This window comes from Sphaeramia orbicularis, chromosome 14, assembly GCF_902148855.1.
Source record: "Sphaeramia orbicularis chromosome 14, fSphaOr1.1, whole genome shotgun sequence".
NCBI classification, from domain to species: domain Eukaryota; kingdom Metazoa; phylum Chordata; class Actinopteri; order Kurtiformes; family Apogonidae; genus Sphaeramia; species Sphaeramia orbicularis.
This window is the reverse complement of record NC_043970.1, coordinates 42695916-42720315: the sequence shown is the minus strand read 5'-3', so window position 1 is coordinate 42720315 and position 24400 is coordinate 42695916. Positions and strand designations below refer to the sequence as shown.

General features: G+C 36.0%; 1 protein-coding gene across 3 annotated transcripts in view; it reads left to right on the top strand.

Moving 5' to 3' along the window:
* The window catches only part of cblb (Cbl proto-oncogene B, E3 ubiquitin protein ligase), a 193229-nt gene that overhangs the window by 61192 nt on the left and 107637 nt on the right, over window positions 1-24400 (top strand). For all 3 annotated transcript variants that reach the window (XM_030154183.1, XM_030154181.1, XM_030154182.1), the window contains exon 4: window positions 16471-16617. In XM_030154183.1, the coding sequence (XP_030010043.1) occupies window positions 16471-16617 (147 nt within the window). The remainder of the gene's footprint in view (window positions 1-16470; window positions 16618-24400) is intronic.

Sequence of the window (24400 nt, the reverse complement as noted above, 5' to 3'; positions counted from 1 at the left end):
AGCTGAATGGATTTAAATCACTCAGTTTTAGTCATGACCATGCCTTTTTATCTCTGCATTGCATTGTGGGTATTGGGCATGTTGTTTGAAAATGTGTTATTTTTCTGTGCAGGGGTTCAGCGGGGTTGTGGTGTTAGTGTTAATTTGGACTCAATGTGTGTATGTCAGTGTTTACTGGCCTTTTTGTGTTTGTATTTTTGTAGAGCTGCACCATGAGTGAGAGCCATAGGAAGAACAAAGGCTTTACTGTTCAGCTACAGTCTCTTTTCCATTGGACATCTGCGCAAAACTTTACAGATATTTACTAAATGTCAAAAAAAACAAACAAACAAAAAAACCAGAAGTGCGTAATGTTGGTTTTTCCATTAAATCACAAATGCGTTGATTTGTTTATTTATTATCGCGAGTTGACACAAGAAGTCATTCCATAAACATGGCAACGAACATAAATATGGTGTTGATTTACAGATACATTCATTATTATTATATATTACCCCTCCATCTCGTACTAAATTTAAAAATGATTGGGTTTCCTGGTGTGTCCACACAATAGTGCCAGGTTTCTTCTTCTTCTCTTTTTGTAATGTCCGTCAACATCTATTTTTTAAAATTTTGCCTGACTCTAGGTGTGAAAAAAAGTCTTTCCATTGCAGTTTTGTGTGATGTATCATTTACACTATGCCCGAAAAACCACCTCTTGCCAGCGTAAAAACTTTTAATCAAAAAATGAGACTTTTGGCGAAATTGTCGTTTTTCCATTAGGTAAATTTTTATGCGCAAGTTATATTTGTGCAATTTGAGGGTCAATGGAAAAGCGACTACTGATTGTTCTTGTTCTGTGTAAATCTTTATGCCTTGCCAAATTAAAAGCACTTCCTGTACTGGCAAATTACATTGAGTTAACTCCCTGCCTAATTTCCATCCATGCTACAGTATATTAAGTTGAGTAATTATACAAATCAATTTATATTGCAAAAGATTTTAATTTAAATCAACTTGGAATTGAGTACAATGAAATGATGATATTCAGTCTAATGATTATACAAAACAATTGACATTGTAACATATTTTAAGTTAAATTAACTTGGCATTTAGTGTGTTGTACTTAAAATAACAGTTCCACTCAAATCAAGCATTTAAGTTTAATACACTCAAGTTTTCAATACTCATTACTTAAATTTTTTTCAAGGCAACCGGTTTCCTCAATTTTTTTTAAGTAAACTCAACTTATCTGATCTTACAGTGTGGGAGGAAGTAGAACTTATTTAATCCCATCCCTTCTCCACACAACAGTCTATCCTTTAACTTCCTCTCAGCAGAAAATATGAAAAGTCAAGTTCCTTAGATCTTTTATTAGTAATGAACCTCACTTATCACCCTCACATACACACACATGCACACCCATACTGACATACCAGAAAAGTGAATAAATAAATAAGTACATGCATATGTCGAGGCCCAAAACGGAATCTGGCCCGATTCAGAATCGGGCCGGCCCAGAATGGAATTCTATTCTAGGCCGGCCTAGAATAGAATGGAATTCTATTCTAGGCCGGCCTAGAATCCTGGATGGAATGGAATCCTGCTGCTATAATGTTATTTTTATACCATGTTTAATGCAAATGATCTAAATTATTACAAAAATCAATACATGGAATTTACAAATATGTGAAAAAAAAATTAAACAAACAACATTTTAATTGTAAACTATAATACACTTTATTTACAAATAGAACCTAGTGGTACTCCCCACCAATATATGGTACAGTGAAATCGACTGAAATTGACAATAGTTACTCAAGGTATGTAAGACTGAAAATGCAAAATTATGACAAATTATGGAATTATGGATCATTTGCATTAAACATGGTATAAAAATAATATTATAGCAGCAGGATTCCATTCTAGGCCGGCCTAGAATAGAATTCCATTCTGGGCCGGCCCGATTCTGAATCGGGCCAGATTCCGTTTTGGGCCTCGACATATACATACATACATACGTACGTACGTACGTACGTACGTACGTACGTACGTACATACATATGTACATACATACATACATACATATGTACATACATACATACATATGTACATACATACATAAGTCCTTGAAGGCAACACACCATGAATACACAATAAAGGAAACAGTAAGACAAAGTAAACAACAACAGCTGAGGTTCATATCTATCTAAGTATAATAGACACACATCTGCTGTTTATAGCTAAAGGAATTGAAGTTGATGCATTTTCTTTTTTCTTTTTTTTCTTGGTGTAAACAGAACTCATAGTACGTCAGAATTCAGTAAAATCTGTATTTAAAACAGCATATCTTCTTTCAGAGGTCGGAGTAAGTCACATATACAAATAACAATTAAGTCTCGAGTCTTAACCCTGAAGTTTCAAGCAAGTCCTAAGTTTTTTTTTTTTCCTACACCCACCACCACTCCTCTTCATAGGACAACTTTGTTTTTAATTACGTATTTAAGTAACAATCTCCAGCTTCATATTCACATGTTCATCCATCCCTTGCTTGTATACATATAAATAGAGGGAGGGGTAATATAGCCCAAAGTGTACAGAGACAGGACGAGACAAGACAGTGGGACAAACCGGACATAAGGCAGGACAGAGGGACAAGCCAAGTCGATGCATTTTCTAAACCATTTGTCCGTGACTGCTTCTTGCACTCATCGATTGAGTCATATCACTGTCAGCTACGCGGTGCACGCCACATGCTAAAGCCGTGCACGTATGGTCAAGGACAGACAGTACACAGCATCTGCTATGTCATAAATAATTTTATCCAAACAGCATTGACATTGATCACAGTTTGCAACCAGTAGAACACACTGAAGCGTAAATAAATCATAAATGTCTCCGTTTGTAACTGCCAGAAAATTGTACAAACAGATTCAGCAGCAGTATAATGCACCTTCCACCCACAGCCTTCACCATGAGTCAGCAGTCCACTAAAAAAAATAAAATAAAATAAATAAACAGTGGGGGATTAGTGCATCTATATTATAAAAGCCAAGTGGATTCTGTGTGTGTTTGTGTGTGTGTGTGTCTCGGGAATCACACAAAATCCGTACAAAGCTGACTGCTGCAGTTTGGCAAAATTATGTATTTTTTGTCAAGGAAGGCAGTAGCGAAAACGGCAAGTTGATAGGACAGATATTTTGGGAGATATTAGTAAAATTTGGAATACAATAGCCTTACAATCACGTTGCTATGTCCAGAACGCTTTGGCGGTGACTGCTGGACAAATGTAGTACTGCATGCATGAATACACAACAGCATAAAAGGGTCCGATCCAGTGGTAACACGTCGACATATTTGGTGGTCAGCAGTCTCTATCATGTAATCAGAGTACTTTTATGCATGTATTAGACATATTTGAGTAAGCATTCATAAGCACTTTAACATTATCTACAATTTACATTTCAATCTACGACCTGAACTTCAATCAACATCTTCTTAATCATTATTTAAATAGCATCTAAAAAGGACTCTAATTCATAAAAAAAAAAAAAAAAACAAGTAAGACTGTATATCATATGATTTGTATTTGATGATATGTAATTTGATTTGTAGTTTTATTGTTTTTACTTTAGTTTATTATTTCAGTTATATCGTATTTTTAATTATTTTTTCTCTTTTATTTTTTTGCTGTGTGTTGTTTATTTCCAGGGAGGTATTCACATCAGACTTTTTTTGGCTTCTATCCTCTCCTGCACAATGATGTTACTTGTTTGAATGTTGTTGTTTTTTGTTTTTTTTTTTATTTCATTTTTCTCTTGCTGTTTTATGATGTGCAAAATAAATGAATACATTAAAAAAAGTAATATATAAGAGTCAAAACACAGTAATCTCCCGTCAGAGAGCGAATTTTAATTGATTGCCATTCCAACATTTATGTCAGTATAAAGCAGCTCCTTGTTTTGGATAATCCCTTATGGTTCAACTAAAGCAAAAAAGAATTTAAAAGTAAAAATGTGGGTCATTTAGCAAAACTAATCTGTCAAATTGTCTCTAAAATGTTCCGTCCGAGAGATTTCAAATACAGTGTTTAGACCCATAACAATATTTGGGCAAAAAAAATCCTGAATTAAGTAAAAAAAAAAAAAAAAAAATTGTGAATTAAGCAAAAAAAAAGTTAGTTAAGCAAAAAAAAATGTTGAATTAAGAAAAAGAAAATCTTGAATTAAGCATAACAATAATAATAATAATAATAATAATAATAATAATAATAATAATAATAATAATAATAAATCTACCAATGGAACAAGTGATAATTATCTTGGTAAGATTTCTTGAAATCAGATTCTTCAGATCTACTGTCTAAAAGTCAGTTCTTATATCTCACTGAAAAGTTACTCTCATATTCTTATAAGTAAGTCTTATTTAAAGTGTGATGAGATATTTGGACTAGAAATGAGAAAAATACACTTGGTCAGATTTAATTTTTTACAGTGTGCTTTTTCATAACTTCTCTCCAGTCAGGTTGAATTTGTGTAAATGAAGTTTTGTCTAAATTGTTTAAGGGTTTGTGTTATTTTTCATGTCGTCCTCTTATCATCCAGCTGCACATGGCGCTTTATTCTTAGAGTATAAAATATCCTTTGAATATCTAATATCAGCTTAATGTCAGTTTAGTTTTTACGTGTTGCAGGAAGCATTAACAGTGACTCTGACTGTGTGTTGAGAAAAAGTGAGAATACAGCGTAGATGCAAACCTAATGTGTGTTGTGGCTGCACTCGTTTGCACCAGAAAAGGATGCAGATGCTTTCAGAACTTTTTCATTTTAGCACTTTTACAGCAGGGTTTTATTTTATCATTAAAACGTTAAGTCTCAGTTTCTTCTTTTCCGAGCGTATGTGGCTTTTACCGCAGAACTGCTAAACACTTTTGTTTGATGCGTAGTTGATCTAATGACGGGTATGGACACATCAGTTCCCCTTTTTACTGTTGAATCCTGCTCTTACTTACAGGGTGAGTGGGTACTTTTCTTATAATTGTAGTTTGTAATTTAAACTCATTTTAGTTCAGGTTCCACATTCACCCCAATATGATCTGAAGTGGGCCGGACCAGTAAAGTAATAACAGTGAAAAAAGTAAAATTACATTATAATAATGTTTACATCTACAAAGTTTCTTTAAAAATCTGAATAATATGAACAACCTGAAATGTCTTAACCCTTAGGCGTCCACGGTCACGGCCCTGTGACTGAATCACATGACATTTTCAACACGTGGTAGCGTCGGAAGTTGGATAGACCACTGGGGATAACTGCATTTGAAAGTACGGACTTGAAACAATCTCCCACTTTTTATTTGGTGTTGATAGAGCAAATTTAACCGGAAATATGACGGTTTGAAACTGGAGCAAACAAACGTGAATAAAATTATGAAAATGAGATAGCGGGGGGGGGCGTTGTATTTCTGACCGTATCTACGTCATCTTTGAATACTTTTGGTTTTGCCTTTATATACTATATAAAGAAATGTTTACTATACCCATGTTTGGTATCTTTTTTTTCAGCACAACTTCATCTATCTGATCTGTCTGTTATTTTTTTCACTTTAACCTACTATATCACAGGTGTCAAACATGTGGCCCGGGGGCCAAAACTGGCCCGCCAAAGGTTCCACTCCGGCCCGCGGGATGAATTTACAAAGTGCAAGTTAGGACATCAAACTCAAAAATAATATTATAATAACCTATAAATAATGACAACGCCAATTTTTTCTCCTTGATTTACAACAAAAAACATTAAATTATGAAAATATTTACATTTACGAACTATCCTTTAACAATAAAATGTGAATAACCTGAACACATATGAACAACCTGAAATGTCTAAAGAAAATTAAGTGCAATTTTTACTATTTTCTGCCTGTTACTAAGTGTTTTGTGCATATGTAGATCTGATCTGTAATGCATATGTATATAAATATAAATGATAAGTCGAAGCATAATACTGATAAAACTGTACTTATTTTTCTTAACGAAGTTCATTTTTTTCAGGTTATTCAAATCCTTTTTGTTTGGTTAGTTTGTAAATGTAAATATTGGCATAACTGAATGTTATTTTTTGCACTAAAACATTTTGGAGTTGACATTATTTATTGGCTATCATGCTATTATTTTCCGGTCCGGCCCACTTCAGATTAAATTGGGCTGAATGTGGCCCCCGGAAGAAAATGAGTTTGACATCCCTGTACTATATCAACACGAAAGGACAAAAAACACAAAAAGTATAAAATCCGATTGGAAAAATGCATGTAATTTATTGCATAAATAACACAAAGATGCTTAACGAACCTTTTCAAAGACTTTAAAGTGAATATTGGTTCCAAATATTAGGTATATAAAATTCAATTTGTAATAAATTAAAACTATACTAAAATATTTGACATAAAAGCATATCTTTACATAGGCGTTTTCTCACCCCCCCCGGTCCTCCCAGTTTCCTCATCTGGTTCAGGTGGGGGTCATTCCCACCCTTACCTGTAATGCTAATGCAGTCTGTGGATTAGAATGTGCAGATTTGGCCAGTTTTTTAGTTTTGAAAAAGGACAAAAAATGACGTAGATATGGTCAGAAGTATAAGGTTTGTTAACCCTTTCATGCATAGTGGTCACTCCAGTGGACAGCTATTCTACAGCCGTTCTCTTGTATATTCATGGATTTTGTTGTTCTTTTTGTTGTTGTTTTTTTAACACATATCTTTATTAAAGTTTTAAGACACTACTTATCTTTTCTGACATGAATTGGTAACATTATGCAGATCTCTCCTGATCATAAACCCCCAGAATTACAAGCCCTCCCCAGAGTTTTCACACAAATTATCAGTAAATACATGTTTCTGTGTGTCAAAAATTAAACGTGTGGTGTCCAGCTGAGTGGACATTTTTGCAACTTCATGAAAAATAGGTTAATAAGATTTTTTTTTTTTTTTCATTATTATTTTTTTGTGTATTTTTAAAATTTTTTCAATTATTTTTATTTTATTTATTTATTTGTATTTATTTTTCAGAAGAAGATTTTCAATGGCATTGTTTTTTTCATGACTAAAGAGGAATAAAAACAGGAAAAAAATCTGATGAAGGTTCTCATAATTCGTGCATGAAAGAGTTAAGCATCTTTGTGTTATTTATGCAATAAATTATACACATTTTTCAAATCAGATGTTATAGTTTTTGTGTTTTTTGTCCTTTTGTGTTGATATAGTAGGTTAAAGTGAAAAAATAATAGACAGATGAGATAGATGAAGTTGTGCTGAAAAAACAGATACCAAACACAGGTATGGTAAACATTTCTTTATATAGTATATAAATAGATATGGTCAGAAATCTAACACCCCCCCACCTCATTTTCATACTTTTACTCACGTTTGTTTGCTCTGACTTCAAACCGTCATATCTCTGGTTATATTTGCTCTGTCAACATCAAATGAAAACTGGTAGAGTCTTTCAAGTCCGCACTTTCAAATGCAGTTCTCCACAGTGGTCTATGTGACCGACTTCCAACGCTACCACGTGTTGAAAATGTCATGTGATTCAGTCACAGGGCCGTGACCGTGGACCCCTAAGGGTTAAAGGTTATAATGATGTTATTTTACTGGTCTGACCCACTTGAGATGTGAATGGTCTGTATGTGTCTGTATATGTTTGTATGTGGAACCTGAATTTAATGAATTTTGACACCATTGATTGTTAACATTTCAATCAAATCGATCAAATTATATTTATATAGCGCCAGATCATAACAAAAGTTATTTGATATTACTTTACATCAGGGGTGTCAAACTCATTTTAGTTTGATCTGCAGTGGTTCGGACCAGAAAAATAATAACATAATAACCTATAAATAATGACAACTCCAAATTTTTGTCTTTGTTTTAGTGTAAAAATAAACATTGAGTTATGAAAATACTTACTTTTATAAACTATCCAAAAAAAAAAAAACCTGAAAAAACTGAAATTTAAATTAAAAAACGTAAGAAAATTAAGTGCAATTTTAACAGTATTATTCCTCAACTCCTCATTTCTCCATGTGCATTATGGATCAGATCTACAAAGACACTAAACACTGAGGAACCGGCAGAAAAGTAGTTAAAATTGTGCTGAATTTTCTTTAGACATTTCAGGTTGTTCCTATTTGTTAAGGTTATTCACATTTTAGTGTTACAGGATAGTTTGGAAATGTAAATATTTTCATAATTTAATGTTATTTTTTTGCACTAAAACAAAGAAAAAAATTAACTTGTTAATTTTAGATTTTTTTTGGCTTAAAATAACATAACAACAGTAACAGTAAAATAACATAACATATATAACAATATAACATAATAATATATAAATAATGTCAACTACAAACTTTTCTCTGTTTCAGAGCGAAAAAAGTACATTTACATTATGAAAAGGTTTATATCTACAAACTATCCTTTCAAAAGATGTGAATAACATGAACAAACTGAAAAAATAAGTGTAATTTTAACAATATTCTGCCTCAGTTTATCATTTACACACATGTACATAATAACGTACAGATCACAGTGGATCTACAAATACACAAAACATTTCACCCTTTCATGCATAGTGGTCACTCCAGTGGACAGTTATTCTACAGCTGTTCTATTGTTGATTCATGGGTTTTGTTGTTTTAGTTCCATATCAGCCAACACAGCGGAGCTTATGCATCATCCCACACACTGCAATTCATACAATTATTGTAACGTAGCTGTTCTTAATAAACCTGATCTGCAGTAACATGTTTTAGTGTAAATCAGTTGCTAATTGTTATTAGACTGTATTTAACAGTTTTCTGAAACAAAATAGTTTTTTTTTTGCATATTGTCTCCATGAAATGAGTAATAACCAGCATTAGAGTATGATAAAATGTGAGGAAACATTAGATTAGCTGCATTAAAAATGTTTTTATTTCATAGTTTTCACACAGTTTATCATTTTCTGATGATGGGTTTTAAATACATGTTTCTTTGCTTCAAAAGTTAAACACATGGTGTCCAGCTGAGCGGGCATTTTTGTAACTCCATGAAAAATAGGTTCATAAAAAAAAAAAAGAAAAATCAATTGCATTGGTTTTTTAATGCCTAAAGAGGAAAAAAAAAACACTCAAGAAAAAATATTGACTAAGGTTCTCATAATTCATGCATGAAAGGGTTAATAACAGACAGAATTTTATTAAAATTGTACTTACTTCTCTGCAGACATTTCAGGTTGTTCATATTTGTTCAGGTTATTCTCATTTTTTGCAAAATTATACTTTGTTTTAGTGTAAATACATGAAAATATTTACATTTTGAAGGAGAAAAATTTGGAGTTGTCATTATTGATATGTTATTATTAGGCCTGTAACGGTACACATACCGAACTGAACTGTTTCGGTACACACCTGTTCGGTTCAGTACACAGCTGTACCAAAACGGCACATTATGATGAGAAAAAAAAAAGAATGAAAGACGTTGTGCGATGCGGAACTTTAAATCCGCGCAAGTTTCACACGGACATATGGAAGGATGCACACATTGACCCAAAATATGAAATAGCAGCTGATGTAAGGTTAAAAAAACCAACAAATATGATGTGAACCTGGAAGGAAGAGACTGAAGACCCTCCACCATCAGTACAGTCCAGTTTGGATCAGTTCAGGTTCAGGTGAAAGACAACGAGGAAAGAGATGTTAATAAGACAGAGGTTGTTTGGCCCCTAGGAACTACGGTAGTTCTAAAACACTGACACTAGCTCTGTCTGTCTGTCTGTCACGCATGCTGTATAATAGAGGAATAAATAGAACATTGAAAGTATGTAAAGTTTCACTTTCGTTTCACGACAGTGTTCGTTACGTTAGTTATGGACCGCACCCCCAGGTATATAACTGCGGTCCCCCCCATCGCCCCCCCCCCGGCTCAAAAAAAAAAAAAAAAAATCCCCCGTGCACACAGACACACAACACAGTTTGTTCTCTGTCCTAAAATAAATAATGTGGTTCATTGTGTTGTCAGTGTTTCTCTTCAGTTTGTTTAAACAGAATACCAGTTTACCCTCTCGTTAATGTTGCACTTCATGTGGAATTTTTATGTTATTTTTATGCAAAATGTAAACTGACAGAACTGTGATTAGATTTTTCTTGTTTGTTCGAAACTACCTTTCAGGGAAAAGTGCAATACTAATGTTCAAAATACATTTAGTAATATTAATAATTTATTTTATTTTCTATTTGATTTGTAGCAGCAGAATTATATTATTCCTGTTTTTCTATATTCTATTGTCTCCAAAAATTGGGAGAAAAATTTTAAAAAGTTCCTAAATAGACATTTTGAGGGGTTTTCTTTCTTCCCATACCGAACCGAAGAAAACTGAACCGTGGCTTTGAAAACCGCAAACGTACCAAACCGAAAATTTTGTGTACCGTTACAGGCCTAGTTATTATGATAGTATTTTACTGGTCTGACCCACTTCAGATTGAACTGGTCTGAATGTGGAACCTGAACTCAAAGGATTGTTCATATCTTCAGTGTAATTTTTGCATTTTTCAAATTCATCCCAAGGGCCGGACTGGACCCTTTGGCGGGCCTGGGCCTCATGTTTGACACCTGTGCTTTACATATAGAGCCGGTCCAAACCAGACTCTGAAGCCAATAATATTTAGCTGACGGGCCGGATTTGGACGCTGGTTGATTTCAAACGTGTTCTGTAATTGTACAAAACCTCATACTTCAGTTGAATGTATCGACAGTTAACGTTGATTTGAATAAATTATCATTCAGAATCAGAAGGATTAGGGTTGGACCATGTTTTCTGTGGGTGTCCTTTTACGTGGTTGCGCTGCATTAATTGCCACCTCACTATAGAAAAAAAAAACCAACCTCCCACATCCACTGGGATTATGTTACAGGCGTCATCACAGGGACACACAGACACACTGGACCATGAACTGAAGCGTTCGTACCCGTTTCATCTGCACTTAATGGTTTCCTTCAGCTCCGACTGCGCTGTGTTCATGTCAGTGGGCTTTGGTTCAGTTCAGTGTCATCAGTACAGTTTAGAAATGTGAGCTACAGCACCGATCTGACAGAGACTGGATGGAAAACACTGGACGATTTGTATTTGAGTTTGTAAAGCAGGACCAAAAATATAAGGAATCAATTCAATTTAAGGAGATTTGGCTTTTTAATTTAAAAATGAGATGAGTGTGTTTCATACAAGACTTTCAATGTGACCATCTTTGCCCAGTGGGGCCTTCCAAAAGGATTCTATTATTTGTTTCTTCTTCTTCTTCTTCTTTTTCTTCTTCTGCTTCTTCTTCTGCTTCTTCTTCTTTTTCTTCTTCTGCTTCTTCTTCTTCTTCTCCTCCTCCTCCTCCTCCTCCTCCTCCTTCTTTCTGTCTTCTTCTTCTCCTAGTCCTCCTCCTCCTCCTTTCTTTCTTCTTCTTTTTCTTCTCCTCCTTCTCCTCCTCGTCCTTCTCCTTCTTCTTGTCCTCCTCCTCCTTCTTTCTGTCTTCTTCTCCTCCTTCTCCTCCTCCTTTCTGTCTTCTTCTCCTCCTCCTCCTTCTTTCTGTCTTCTCCTCCTCCTCCTTCTTTCTGTCTTCATCTCCTCCTCCTTCTTCTTTGTCTTCCTCTCCTCCTCCTTTCTATCTTCTTCTTCTTCTCCTTCTTCTCCTTCTCCTCCTCCTTTCTATCTTCTTCTCCTTCTTCTCCTCCTTTCTGTCTTCTCCTTCTTCTTCTCCTTCTTCTCCTCCTCCTTTCTATCTTCTTCTCCTTCTTTCTATCTTCTTCTCCTTTTTCTCCTTCTTCTTCTCACAGCCAGAGCAGTAAATTCTGTACATTTTCAGCCTAACAAGGTTTTGTGTTATTGTTTCTTTCTGAATAATTCACACATATGTTGTATAATTTATATGTAGAAAACTGCTTCTACAGTCATGAATCATGTTACATCTCGAGTTCATGCTGGAAAAAAAAAGCAACACTGTTGTAAACTTTATTCACATTTTAGTTTTCACTGCTAAAGCAATGACATGCAGTTTGTTGTGGAGTGGAATTCAAAGGATTAAACTGCTTTTTAAAGGTGGACGTTTGGGTCTTTAAGGGTTAAAGGTGGACGTTTGGGCCTTTAAGGGTTAAATGTAAACATTTGGGTCTTTAAGGGTTAAAAATGGACATTTGGGCCTTTAAGGGTTAAATGTAGACGTTTGGGTCTTTAAGGGTTAAAGATGGACGTTTGGGTCTTTAAGGGTTAAAGGTGGACGTTTGGGTCGTTAAAGGTGGACATATGGGCCTTTAAGGGTTAAATGTAGACGTTTGGGTCTTTAAGGGTTAAAGGTGGACGTTTGGGTCTTTAAAGGTTAAAGGTGGACGTTTGGGTCTTTAAGGGTTAAAGGTGGACGTTTGGGCCTTTAAGGGTTAAATGTAGACATTTGGGTCTTTAAGGGTTAAAGGTGGACGTTTGGGTTTTTAAGGGTTAAATGTGGACTTTTGGGTCTTTGAGGGTTAAAGGTGGACATTTGGGTCTTTAAGGGTTAAAGGTGGACGTTTGGGCCTTTAAGGGTTAAATGTAGACGTTTGGGTCTTTAAGGGTTAAAGGTGGACGTTTGGGTCGTTAAAGGTGGACATATGGGCCTTTAAGGGTTAAATGTAGACGTTTGGGTCTTTAAGGGTTAAAGGTGGACGTTTGGGTCTTTAAAGGTTAAAGGTGGACGTTTGGGTCTTTAAGGGTTAAAGGTGGACGTTTGGGCCTTTAAGGGTTAAATGTAGACATTTGGGTCTTTAAGGGTTAAAGGTGGACGTTTGGGTTTTTAAGGGTTAAATGTGGACTTTTGGGTCTTTGAGGGTTAAAGGTGGACATTTGGGCCTTTAAGGGTTAAATGTAGACATTTGGGTCTTTAAGGGTTAAAGGTGGACGTTTGGGCCTTTAAGGGTTAAATGTGGATGTTTGGGCCTTTATGCCTTAAATGTGGATGTTTGGGTCTTTAAGGGTTAAATGTGGACGTTTGGGCCTTTATGCCTTAAATGTGGATGTTTGGGTCTTTAAGGGTTAAAGGTGGATGTTTGGGCCTTTATGCCTTAAATGTGGATGTTTGGGTCTTTAAGGGTTAAATGTGGACGTTTGGGCCTTTATACTTAAATGTGGATGTTTGGGTCTTTAAGGGTTAAAGGTGGACGTTTGGGTCTTTAAGGGTTAAATTACTTAAAGCTTCTAGTGTTTGGATGCTTCTGTAGTAAAACTAAAGTTAAACTACTGTAACGTGCATTTATTCAGAAATAAATGTGTCGGATCAGCGTATTGATAATCTATTTTTTCGGTCAATCACATCAAACGGTCCTTTGGTTTTCATCTGCATTCCAGTCGGATGCGTTTCTTTGTTGTTTCGCCACCTCCGTCACCTCACAATGTACATCCTCAAAATTATGCATTCAACGAGGCGAGCGCTCCATGACACCGGTGAATCTCGGCGGTGTGATAAACAAAGGCCAGCCTGTTTTTGTGCAGGTCTGAAAGAAGAATTAAAAGTTTGGATGAAGGTACATCACGCACACTCTCACATGCCCTCGCAAAGCTCGTTATCAGCGCCCCGCAGCCAGCGCGCCGTCTTTGTCCCGCACACTCACACCTTAGGCAAAGTCACCCCGTCTGCTGCGTGCATGTGTGTTTCTCTGGGGTGTTTACCAGCCCACCGTCTAATCTCACAAGGAGCCGGAGACAAATCCCTGTCCCAGAGGAGACGGAGAGTCGACTCACCAGCACTTCACAAAGAAAAGAGCTAAGAAAGAACTCCTGAAGTGTCCTTCCCCTACTTCTTCCGGGATTAAGGAATATTGCAAACTTATATGTGGCTGGACTGTTAAGCTTCAACTCCACTGTCCGTATCTCAACTATTTCAGCACTAATCTCACAACTCCATTCATAATACTTCATCAAAGTTTGACTTCTTCTGCAAAGAGATTTAGAGGAACTGTCAGGGAAAAAAAAAAAATGACGCTTTTTAATCACGCCTTCAACTTTGCGGTTTGTTAGTGTAATTTAAATGCAAATTAATATCTGTGTTTTGTGTAAATAGAATAGAAATGAAATGGCAGGAATTTCAGAATGAATTATTTGAAGGATGTTACCAAGGTTATAATAGTTTTGGATTTTTCATTATAGTTTAGTTTTATGTAGTTTTTTTTTTTTTTTTTCTCTCATTCAGTTAGCTTTAATTAGTTTTTAGAGCAAGGTTAGCTCTTTACCAGGAGGTATTGTGATCACTTTGCTTTACGTGTTTGCGTGCGTGCATGTTTGTTTGTTTGTTTGTTAGCAGGATAACTCAAAAAGTTATGGACAGATTTGGATGAAATTTTCAGGAAATGTTGATTCTGGCACAAGGAAGAAATGATTAAATTTTGGTGGTGATCGGGGGGGTCTGTCTTGGCGGAGGTTTGCGCTCTCCGAGTGCTTTTCTTGTTTTTATTAGTTTTTGTTTTTTTCTTAATGCTTAGTTTTAGTTTAGTTTTTGTTTTTATATCTTTTATCTTCTTCACCGTCGAATTCAAATAAATCCCAGACAGGACTCTGCTGCTTTCTCCCAACTTTAGTCTCAGTGTTTCCAGGTTAGAGTGGGGACCAGAAGACGACTCTAAACCACAAGTGACGAGAAGTGACGGACCATTAAATATCATATGGTGCCACCAGCTAAAATTGCTCAAGGGAAATAAATCGATTTCATATCAATCTGACATTGACAAAGACGAAAACGAAGGGAATTTTATCCATAATTTTTATCCGTTTCAGTTATTTTTGTAAGCGCACAATACAGTTTCAGTTAGTTATTGTTTTTTTCTTTTAATTATAGTTTTTATTTATTTCAGTTAACGAAAATGTTTTTACAATTCTAGTTTTCGTCATTTTGTTAGTTTTCGTTAACGATAATAACCTTGGGTGCTACACTACTGTACTTCACTTTCTAATTCACAGTTTATAAGAGAATACTACTAACTTTAACCCATAAAGACCCAGTGCTACTTTTGTGTCACTTCCCAAATACATTTTTCTCTATATTTCTCTTTATTTAGTTCATTAAACTGATGTGTGAAGGTGTAACTCACTGGTGAAAAAAGCCCTGATAAAGACCAGAGGTCACAACCTGTTGGCTGTATTTTAAATGATTGCCATGGAGTATTAAAGGCATTTTATTTTTACACAAATCCTACAGTGAGCCTTGGAATACTTTTGGAAATCGGGGTTTTGGGTTTTGGATTAGAGGTCGTTGTAGCGCTTTTCTGAAACCTTATGTATCATTTATGACATTTTAATTCACGCAACATGGGGTTTGATGCTAAATTTTTGTTCTTCTACTAAGGATGTAATGCAGTCTCCAGTGTCCATCATTGCATCATTACATTACACACAAAAACAAACCAGTTTTTATGAAATTTGTGGAAATCTAAGGTCGTGGGATAATTGAATTACATAATTTTGGGGCTTTGGCGGAGGTACGCTCTCCGCTGAATGCCCCTGTCATGTGACCAATCCAATTCAATCCAACTTTATTTGTAAAGCACTTTAAAACAACCGCAGTGGACCAAAGTGCTGTACAGAAGAATTTAAAAAAACCTAAATAAAAGAATAAAATACCAGAATAAATTAAAATACATAGAACTGTACAAAAAAAGAAAACAGTGCTGTACAGAAGAATAAATAAAACCTAAATAAAAGAATAAAATACCAGAATAAATTCAAATACATAGAACTGTACAAAAAAGAAAACAGTGCTGTACAGAAGAATAAATAAAACCAAATAAAAGAATAAAATACCAGAATAAATTCAAATACATAGAACTGTACAAAAAAGAAAACAGTGCTGTACAGAAGAATAAATAAAACCAAATAAAAGAATAAAATACCAGAATAAATTCAAATACATAGAACTGTACAAAAAAGAAAACAGTGCTGTACAGAAGAATAAATAAAACCTAAATTAAAGAATAAAATACAAAACAAAAAAACCAAAACATAAGAAGCTGTACAATTTAAAACAACAAAAAACAATGGGACATTATTGTGTAAAGTAAAAATCTACTTAATTTCTAGGGAACTACAGGTATTTCCACTGAACATCTGCATCAACCAGTATCAGCCGTATTGACTGTGATATTGATTATGTTACATCATGAATTTGATTGATTTTAGGTTCATTGACAGATCAAAGGGGGATGTACAGCAAACAGGAAGTAACATCAGATGTAGGTGTAAACACTGGGCTCTCTACATTTACATGACATTCATTTGGACATTATGCTTCCAGGTGTCAGAAGGTCCTTGTAAAGAAAGATCACAGACTTGGTGAAAACTGAACTGTATGTCCAGATATCAGAAGTTGAAATGAATTCCATATGGTGTCTGTGAATGCTTGGAGGCTGTAGCGGTGCACCAACTGTTTCCTGTCTTCCCTGACCTCTTCTCTGTAGGAGGAACCTGACCAAGCTGTCTCTGATCTTCAGTCACATGCTGGCGGAAATCAAAGCCATCTTCCCAGGAGGACAGTTTCAGGGCGACACTTTCAGGATCACCAAAGCCGATGCTGCTGAGTTCTGGAGGAGATTCTTTGGAGAAAAGTAAGCTTTAATTCACTTTTTTTTTAGTAGACTTCATACTGAGTCATACATATACTGCAAACGTAAAAATCTTACCAAGTGTATTTTTCTCATTTCTAGTCCAAATATCTCATCACACTTAAAATAAGACAGAATCACCTAAAGGGTAACTTTTCAGTGAGATATAAGAACTGATTTTTAGACAATAGATCCGGAAAATCTGATTTCAAGAAATCTTACTAAGATAATTTCCACTTGTTCCATTGGCAGATTTTTTTTTTTTTTTTGCTTAATTCAAGATTTATTTATTTATTTTGTTTTGCTTAATTCAAGATTTTTTTTCTTATTTCAAGATTGTTTTTTCTAAATTCAAGATTTATTTTTTGCTTAATTCAAGATTTTTTTGCCTAATTCAATATTTTTTCGGTTTATTTCAAGATTTTTTTTTTCTTAGTTCAAGATTTTTTTTTTTTTTGCTTAATTCAAGATTTTTTTTTTGCTTAATTCAAGTTTTGTTGTTTTTTTTTCCATATTAAAAAAAAAAATCAATTAAGCAAAATAAATAAATAAATAAATTAAGAAAAAAAATCTTGGATTAAGCCAAAAGAAATCTTGAATTGAGAGAAAAAAAATTCTTGAATTTAAAAAAAAATAAAATAAAATTAAGCAAAAAAAAAAAAAAAAAAAATCTTAAATTAAGCAAAAATAAATAAATCTTGAATTCAGCCAAAAAAGAAAAAAAAAAATCTTGAATTAAGAAAAAAATCTTGAATTAAGCAAAAAAAAAAAAAAAAAAGAATCTTGCCAATGGAACAAGTGAAAATGATCTTATTAAGATTTCTTGAAATCAGATTTTCCAGATCTATTGTCTAAAAATCAGTTCTTATATCTCACTGAGAAGTTACTCTTTAGGTGATTATGTCTTATTTTTTGTCACTTAAGTCTGCATTGAAATTCTTCACACATTTTTGACAAAACACCAAAAACTGAAAAAAGAACAAACCAACATACCTTGGTTGCATCACACATTCCTCACCACAGCCCTATCCATTCTTCCCATCATTCCCAGCTCTGTAAACAGTCTATTTATTCCACATTTTGTCTATTTGTGCTTCCTGTTGTTGCAGTCTGAGTCACCCTTTCTATTGTTTATATTCCATCAATAATTTCAATCCATTGGTCCTGTGTTGGTGCTTCTGTTCTTCCCCAGTTCCTTGTAATAGCTTTTTTGCAAGCCACCAAAAGTACCTTAACCAAGTATATGTCGTTTCCTACTACACTTCCATCAGACAAGTTACACAAATACAGAACATCACAGCACATTGGAATCTCATACCTCATTATTTGTTTTAGTACTCTACTCACCATTTCCCAAAACACAATTATTTTATCACATTTCCTAAAAAACGTGTGTGATCTACATCAGATTCTCCACATTCCCTCCAACATTTCTGCTGTCTAACTGCTGACTTTTCTTCTTGGGTGAAATAAAGAAACACACCAGATTTTTCCAGGAGAAGTCCCTCCAGATCCGCAAACTAGTGGCTGTTTGGTGTATCTAACACATATTAAACCAAGCAGCATCTGTAATTTCCACATTGAACTCCTCCCATTTTTCTTTTATATAATTGTTTGAGTTTTTGTCATGTGAGTTGAATCCACGATAGATAGTTGAAATTATTCTTGATTTACTTTCCTTATATGTAGGGATGCACCGATACCGATACAAGTATCGGCATCACCTCCGGTACTCAGTGTGTGTACTCGTACTTGTAAACAATATCCGATACTAATGCACAGATACCACTTACAGCTGTGTAACATTCACAGTTCAGTGCAGCAGGTACGAGGAGGAGGAATAATGTGTGAAGAGTGTGGAGATTTTTCAAAATAAATGACAGTGATAAAAGTAACGCTGACTGACAGTAACGTTAAAGACACAGACAGATATGGACACATCATTCTGTCCATCCTCTGCGTACATTCCATCCGTTTTCCAGGTGCTGGTGGATGCATACACAGAATGAGAATACCAGCGGATGTACAGAGCGGTGCAGACTGCCACCAGCGGAAGTGAAAATGAAACTCGCTCATTTATCTTTTCTCTACCTGCTGAAGCTTCACTTTTAATAATAATAATAATAATGGATTGGATTTGTATAGCGCTTTTCTAGACACCCAAAGCACTTTACATTATTAACCCATTATTCATTCGCTCTCACATTCTCCCTCTGGTGGTGGTAAACTACATTTGTAGCCACAGTTGCCCTGGGACAGACTGACAGAAGTGTGGCTGCCAAGTTGCACCTACTGCCCCTCCGACCACCACCAAACATTCATACACCAGTGTGGGTGGCACTGGAGGCAGGGAGGGTGAAGTGTCTTGCCCAAGGACACAACAGACTGATTAGGACAGAGCGGGATTCAAACCGCCAACCCTTCGGTTATTAGACGACCCGCTCTACCACCCGAGCCACAGCCGCCCCCAAACCTTACCTTACCTTTAAACCTTACCAGTGAAAACACTACAATATTAGTATCACATTAGTGTTACCTCTGTCGTCTCCATGTTTGTTATTACTGACTTTCTTCTTCTTCTCCAAAAACTTTACTCTTCTTCGTGGTATTTGTCCAGTGTGGTTAATTCAGAGCGGCGCCCCCTGGTGGAATAATTGAGAAACGCTCATTCCAACACATTAAATGTCATTAGCAGCACTTTGTTTCAGTCAGACAAATGACAATGACAATAAAGCACATTTACAAAAGGAACTAAGAACTGGAATGGGGTTATTAAGTACTCGTATCAGTACTTGGTATCGGCAAGTACTCAAATGTAAGTGCTCGTACTCGGTCTGGAAAAAAGTGGTATCGGTGCATCTCTACTTATATGCTTTGATAATGATTTGGATCACCCTGTTCACTTCCTGGGAGGGGTCAACGTGGATTTCCTTTCTGTAATAATCTCTTAGTTGTAGATATCTCTAAAAGTCATGTGTCCCCAGATCATATTTTTCTCGCAAATTCTGAAAACTCTCCAGCTGCCCTTCTCTTTCTAAAACGCACCATGCTGTCACACATTTGGCGATCCACTGTTTAAATCAGGTGATTATGTCTTAATTTAAGTGTGATGAGATATTTGGACTAGAAATGAGAAACAGACACTTGGTAACATTTTGTTTTTTACAGTGTAGTGAAGCAACAGTCAGGATCTTTAATGTCACAGTGAGAGGATACATCCTGTTTTTATCTCAGATATTGTATCAATTTCCTGATGACTGAAACGCGGCCTTGCTGTTTCTCAATATAATGACATGACAGAGTGATGCTGGGCGGTTGGAGCGGCGCCAACACACAGGGACCGACTGGAACACACTTTACACATACACACACTTTACACATACACACACTTTACACACACACACACTCATGCAGACACACCCAGCTGAGAGCAGCTGCTGCCTTTGGACACTCTTTGTCTCGCTAACATGCACAGCTGAGACAAGGTCACGACCTCCGTCTGCTCGCACATGCATACGTCTTTACCCCCCCCCCCCCACACACACACACACACACACACACACGCACACACATACACACACACTTGCTTTGTCTTAATCCATACGTTGTCTGTTGTTAAACCTTATGGGTCAAAATGATTTCTGGTTTAGCTCGACGTGTTTGTCGCCGCTGAATGACAAAGTAAGTGTTGTGGTTCGCAGAGGTGGTTTGCAGATTCCACTGGCGTCTTTATCTTTTCATTGAACATTTCCTGTGTGCTGGGCCCGTCACCATGCATGACACAATGAGGAGCTTTTTTGGGTACATACTGTACACCCAAAATCATATCCTGGTATTTTTAAGCTGAATGGCTCCATGTCATGTGTATGTATCATATTTTTTTTTACTTACTTTTTAAAACAAACTGTGGCATAAATAAAATATAGACATAATTTCCACTGCTGGAAAATATATAACTGTAGGAAAAAAAAAAACACTATTGTTAGTAAAGTTGGAATAATTCTGTTTTCAGACACGTTTTTATTCCTATTTGTACACATCAGTAATCAGCTTTGACGAACCCTAATGAGTCCCATTTACACTTTATCTGTCAGTAATAAATCCCATTGCTACAAATATTTCATGAAAAGAGATAAAAATATTTAATTCCAACTGTATCGGTGACAGTCTGAGGTGTTTCAGACAGTAGTGGACCATCAGGACCAGCAAGGCCACGAAACAGGCCTTTTTTAATGTATGCACTCTGGGACCCAGCGTCAAAAAGCTGCAGTTTGAGTGACTGAAAACTCCAGGTTCGTGTAGATGAAAGGACGACCTGATCTGAAACTGTAGCAGATACGACTGAAACTGTCTACATGTGGACAGGAGGGTCAGAGTCTGACCTGGGTTTGGTGGGTTAGTAAAAAGAGTATTAACCCTCAATACAGCGAATATGTGTCTGTCTGTTTCTGTCTCTCTCTCTTTCCTTCTCTCTTTCTGTCTTTCCCTCTCTGTCTTTCTGTTTCTTTATCTCTCTCTCTGTGTTTCTCTGTCTCTCTCTTTCTTTCTCTCTCTGTCTTTCTCTCTTTCTCTTGCTCTCTCTGTCTCTCTCTTTCTCTCTTTCTTTCTTAGTCTCTTTCTCTCTATTTCTTTCTCTTTCCTTCTCTCTATTTCTTTCTCTCTTTTTCTTTCTCTCTCTCTCTCTGTAATGCCTTGTTTTTTTTTGTAGAATATTGTTGCTTTCTCTAGTTGTGACATCATCGTGGTCTTGGTATTAACAGGTGTTTTCAGTCCACTTAGTCTCCACTGAAGGTCCAGGTATTAAATGTACGTCCCACCGCTGGTTTCTGACAAAAACTAAAGTGTACAATGATGTTCATGGGACAGATAATGTATTTTTTGTAGGGAGAGCACAGACTGCATTACTAAATAAATAAACCATACGTTCCTACTGCAGTTCTGTTAATTTTCATTAGTATACTGGTTACTTTACACAGAGCAGTGCATTCTGGGTGGTTTGCAGTTTATTAATTATGTTGATCAGTTAATGAGTAATAAAGTTTAAAGTCATTCTTGGGAAATGGGTCTGCCTTAAAAATATTTGATTTGTACTGCTCAAGCTTAGAGAGTCTGTTTTTTCCCACACAGGAAATAAAGTAAATGAAGTTAGTTCGTTAGTTAGTTATTTGGTTAGTTAGTTTGCTTGTTAGTTAGTTAACTCTTTTTTTTTTTTTTTACCTTTATTCAAACAGGAAAAAAAAAGATCCCATTGAGATTAAGAACCTCTTTTCCAAGGGATTCCTGGCCAAGAGGCAGCATGAAATACAACACACAGTTACAACATACAGTAATTTACAGGACAAGTCAAACTATGAAAAACAAGTGCAAGTCATTGAGTTAGTCTGTAGCACTTTGAGTTTGGTTGGCACTTTGGTTGGTTGCCATTGCATTTTAGAGTTATTTTAAAATTCCTCTATTTGCTTTTAAATGTTTGAATGGCCTTGCCCCCTCCTACCTGTCTGACCTGATCCACCCCTACGCCCCCCCTCGTGCTCTCAGGTCAGATCAGCTGCAGCTTGTGGTTCCAAAAACAAACTAGAAAAGCACTTGAAGAGCGCAGACCTCCGCCAAGACAGACCCCCCCCCCAATCACCACCAAATTTAATCATTTGTTCCTTGTGCCAGTATTAACATTTCCTGAAAATTTCATAAAAGTCCGTCCATAACTTTTTGAGTTATCTTGCTAACAAACAAACAAACAAACAAACACACAAAGCAAAGTGATCACAACACCTCCTGGCGGAGGTAAAAAGAAGCTTCGTGGTAGGGATGTACCGATACCGATACCAGTATCTAGTATTGAATCCGATACTCAGCGTGTGTACTTGTACTCGTACTTGTAAAAGTACTCTGATACAACTGCACCGATACCACTGACGGCAGTGTGACGTTCACAGTTCAGTGCAGCAGGTACGCCACAGAGGAGTAATGTCAGCAGTGTGGAGATTTAACTAAATAAACAACAGTGACAAAAGTAACGTTAAAGACACAGACGGATACAGATGGAACGTTCTGTCTGTCCTCTGCGTACATTCCATCCATTTTCCAGGTGTTTGCGGATGCGAACCCAGACGGAGAACACCAGCGGGAACCATGGAGGTAGAGAAATGTTAATTTTTCCATGGTATATATTTCCTCTATAATGTCCAGCCGTTGTTGTGGTCGAAGAGGGTCACGTTTTAACCAGTTCCTTGTGACTACCTTTTTGCAGGCAAGAATTAAAGTTTTAATTAAGTAACGTCTTCTCTTTTAATTCCATCATCAGGTATTAGACCCAGGTAGATAGTCTGGGGGTTCATTAGAATTTTATAATTTAAAATGACCTCCACTGTCTGAACAACATGGTTCCAAAACATTTGCATTTTTACACACGTCCAACAGATATGTGAGTGGTTAGTGTTCATGTGACCACATCCTCTCCAGCATTGCTGCTGTTTTCTTAATTGTTTACTTTTTATGCTCGGTGTAGTAAAAAAAAACGAATGAGGTTTTTGAGCCAAATTCTTCCCAACATTTAGAGCTGGTGGATGTTTACTGTGTTTTACACATAGAATGCCACTCACTTTCAGACAGAATAATATTCAATTCTGATTCCCATATTGGTTTAATGTAAAATGAATTCACACCACTGCATTTTTGTAGACCCTGACATAATTTAGACACAATCTTAGTGAGCTCTTGTGAAGACCTTTATTTATTCCCTTGTTTTCTGCTTTGTGTACGGCACTTTGGCCAGCTGTAAAGTTTTTAAAATACTTAAATATGGTATGGTATGGTATGGTATGGTATGGTATGGTATGGTATGGTATGGTATGGTATAGGCGAGTTCAGATCACCTCCCTGATGGCTGCAAACATCCAACCACACAGAAACACTGGTGTAACCGAGTGTTGGGTTTGCACCGAACTGCACTGGTTAACTTTAATATGAAAAATAATAAAACACAACTGTGCAGTCAGCCACAGCCAGACAACTCCTCTTTGTTTTCTTGGACATGTCAGATCTGCCCAAGCACAACCATGAGCAGGAACATTTCTTTAATCACTGATCAGCACACACAGGACTGTCTGCTGAAGCGGTTACTCTGACGTACTTTGCCCAAACTCCTTTTGCAAAATACAGTGTTGGAGATTTTATATGTTATTAGGAGAAGTAAAAATATTTTCTGTTCATTATGAAACCACTGAGGGAAGACAGACGCAAACACTGGCATAGGTTTGTGGAAGAAACATGTTATGTAAGCAGTGTTGAATTGTAACAAGAAGGGGTGTGTATTGGCAAGAATCTGGAGATGCAATACAAATCACAATACTAGGATCACGATGCGACATATCACGATATATCATGATACTGTTAGCAAGGCCATTTTTTATTGGTTTTGTTTCTTTTTTTGAATGATTGTTTCCTTGAATTACACCAGAAATATGCACAGATACTAAACACATTTTTATTTGATCACAACAGGATCCAGTGCTATACCACAAAATGTTCCTGTGTTCAAACTGAAATTATGTTTTACAGACATTACAGTTTAAGATCCTGATCAAATGTTCATATTCTGTTAGTTCAGAACTAACATCAGAGCATTATTTTTGTCCCAACAAAGTAACTAACATCTGCCTCTCAAACAGTAAAAAATGCTTTTAGGATGCTTCAAATAACCATTATTTAATAAAACAGTGTTAAATAATAATAAATAAGATATGAACAATAAAGAAAAACAAAAAACAAAATTGAACCTCTGCCA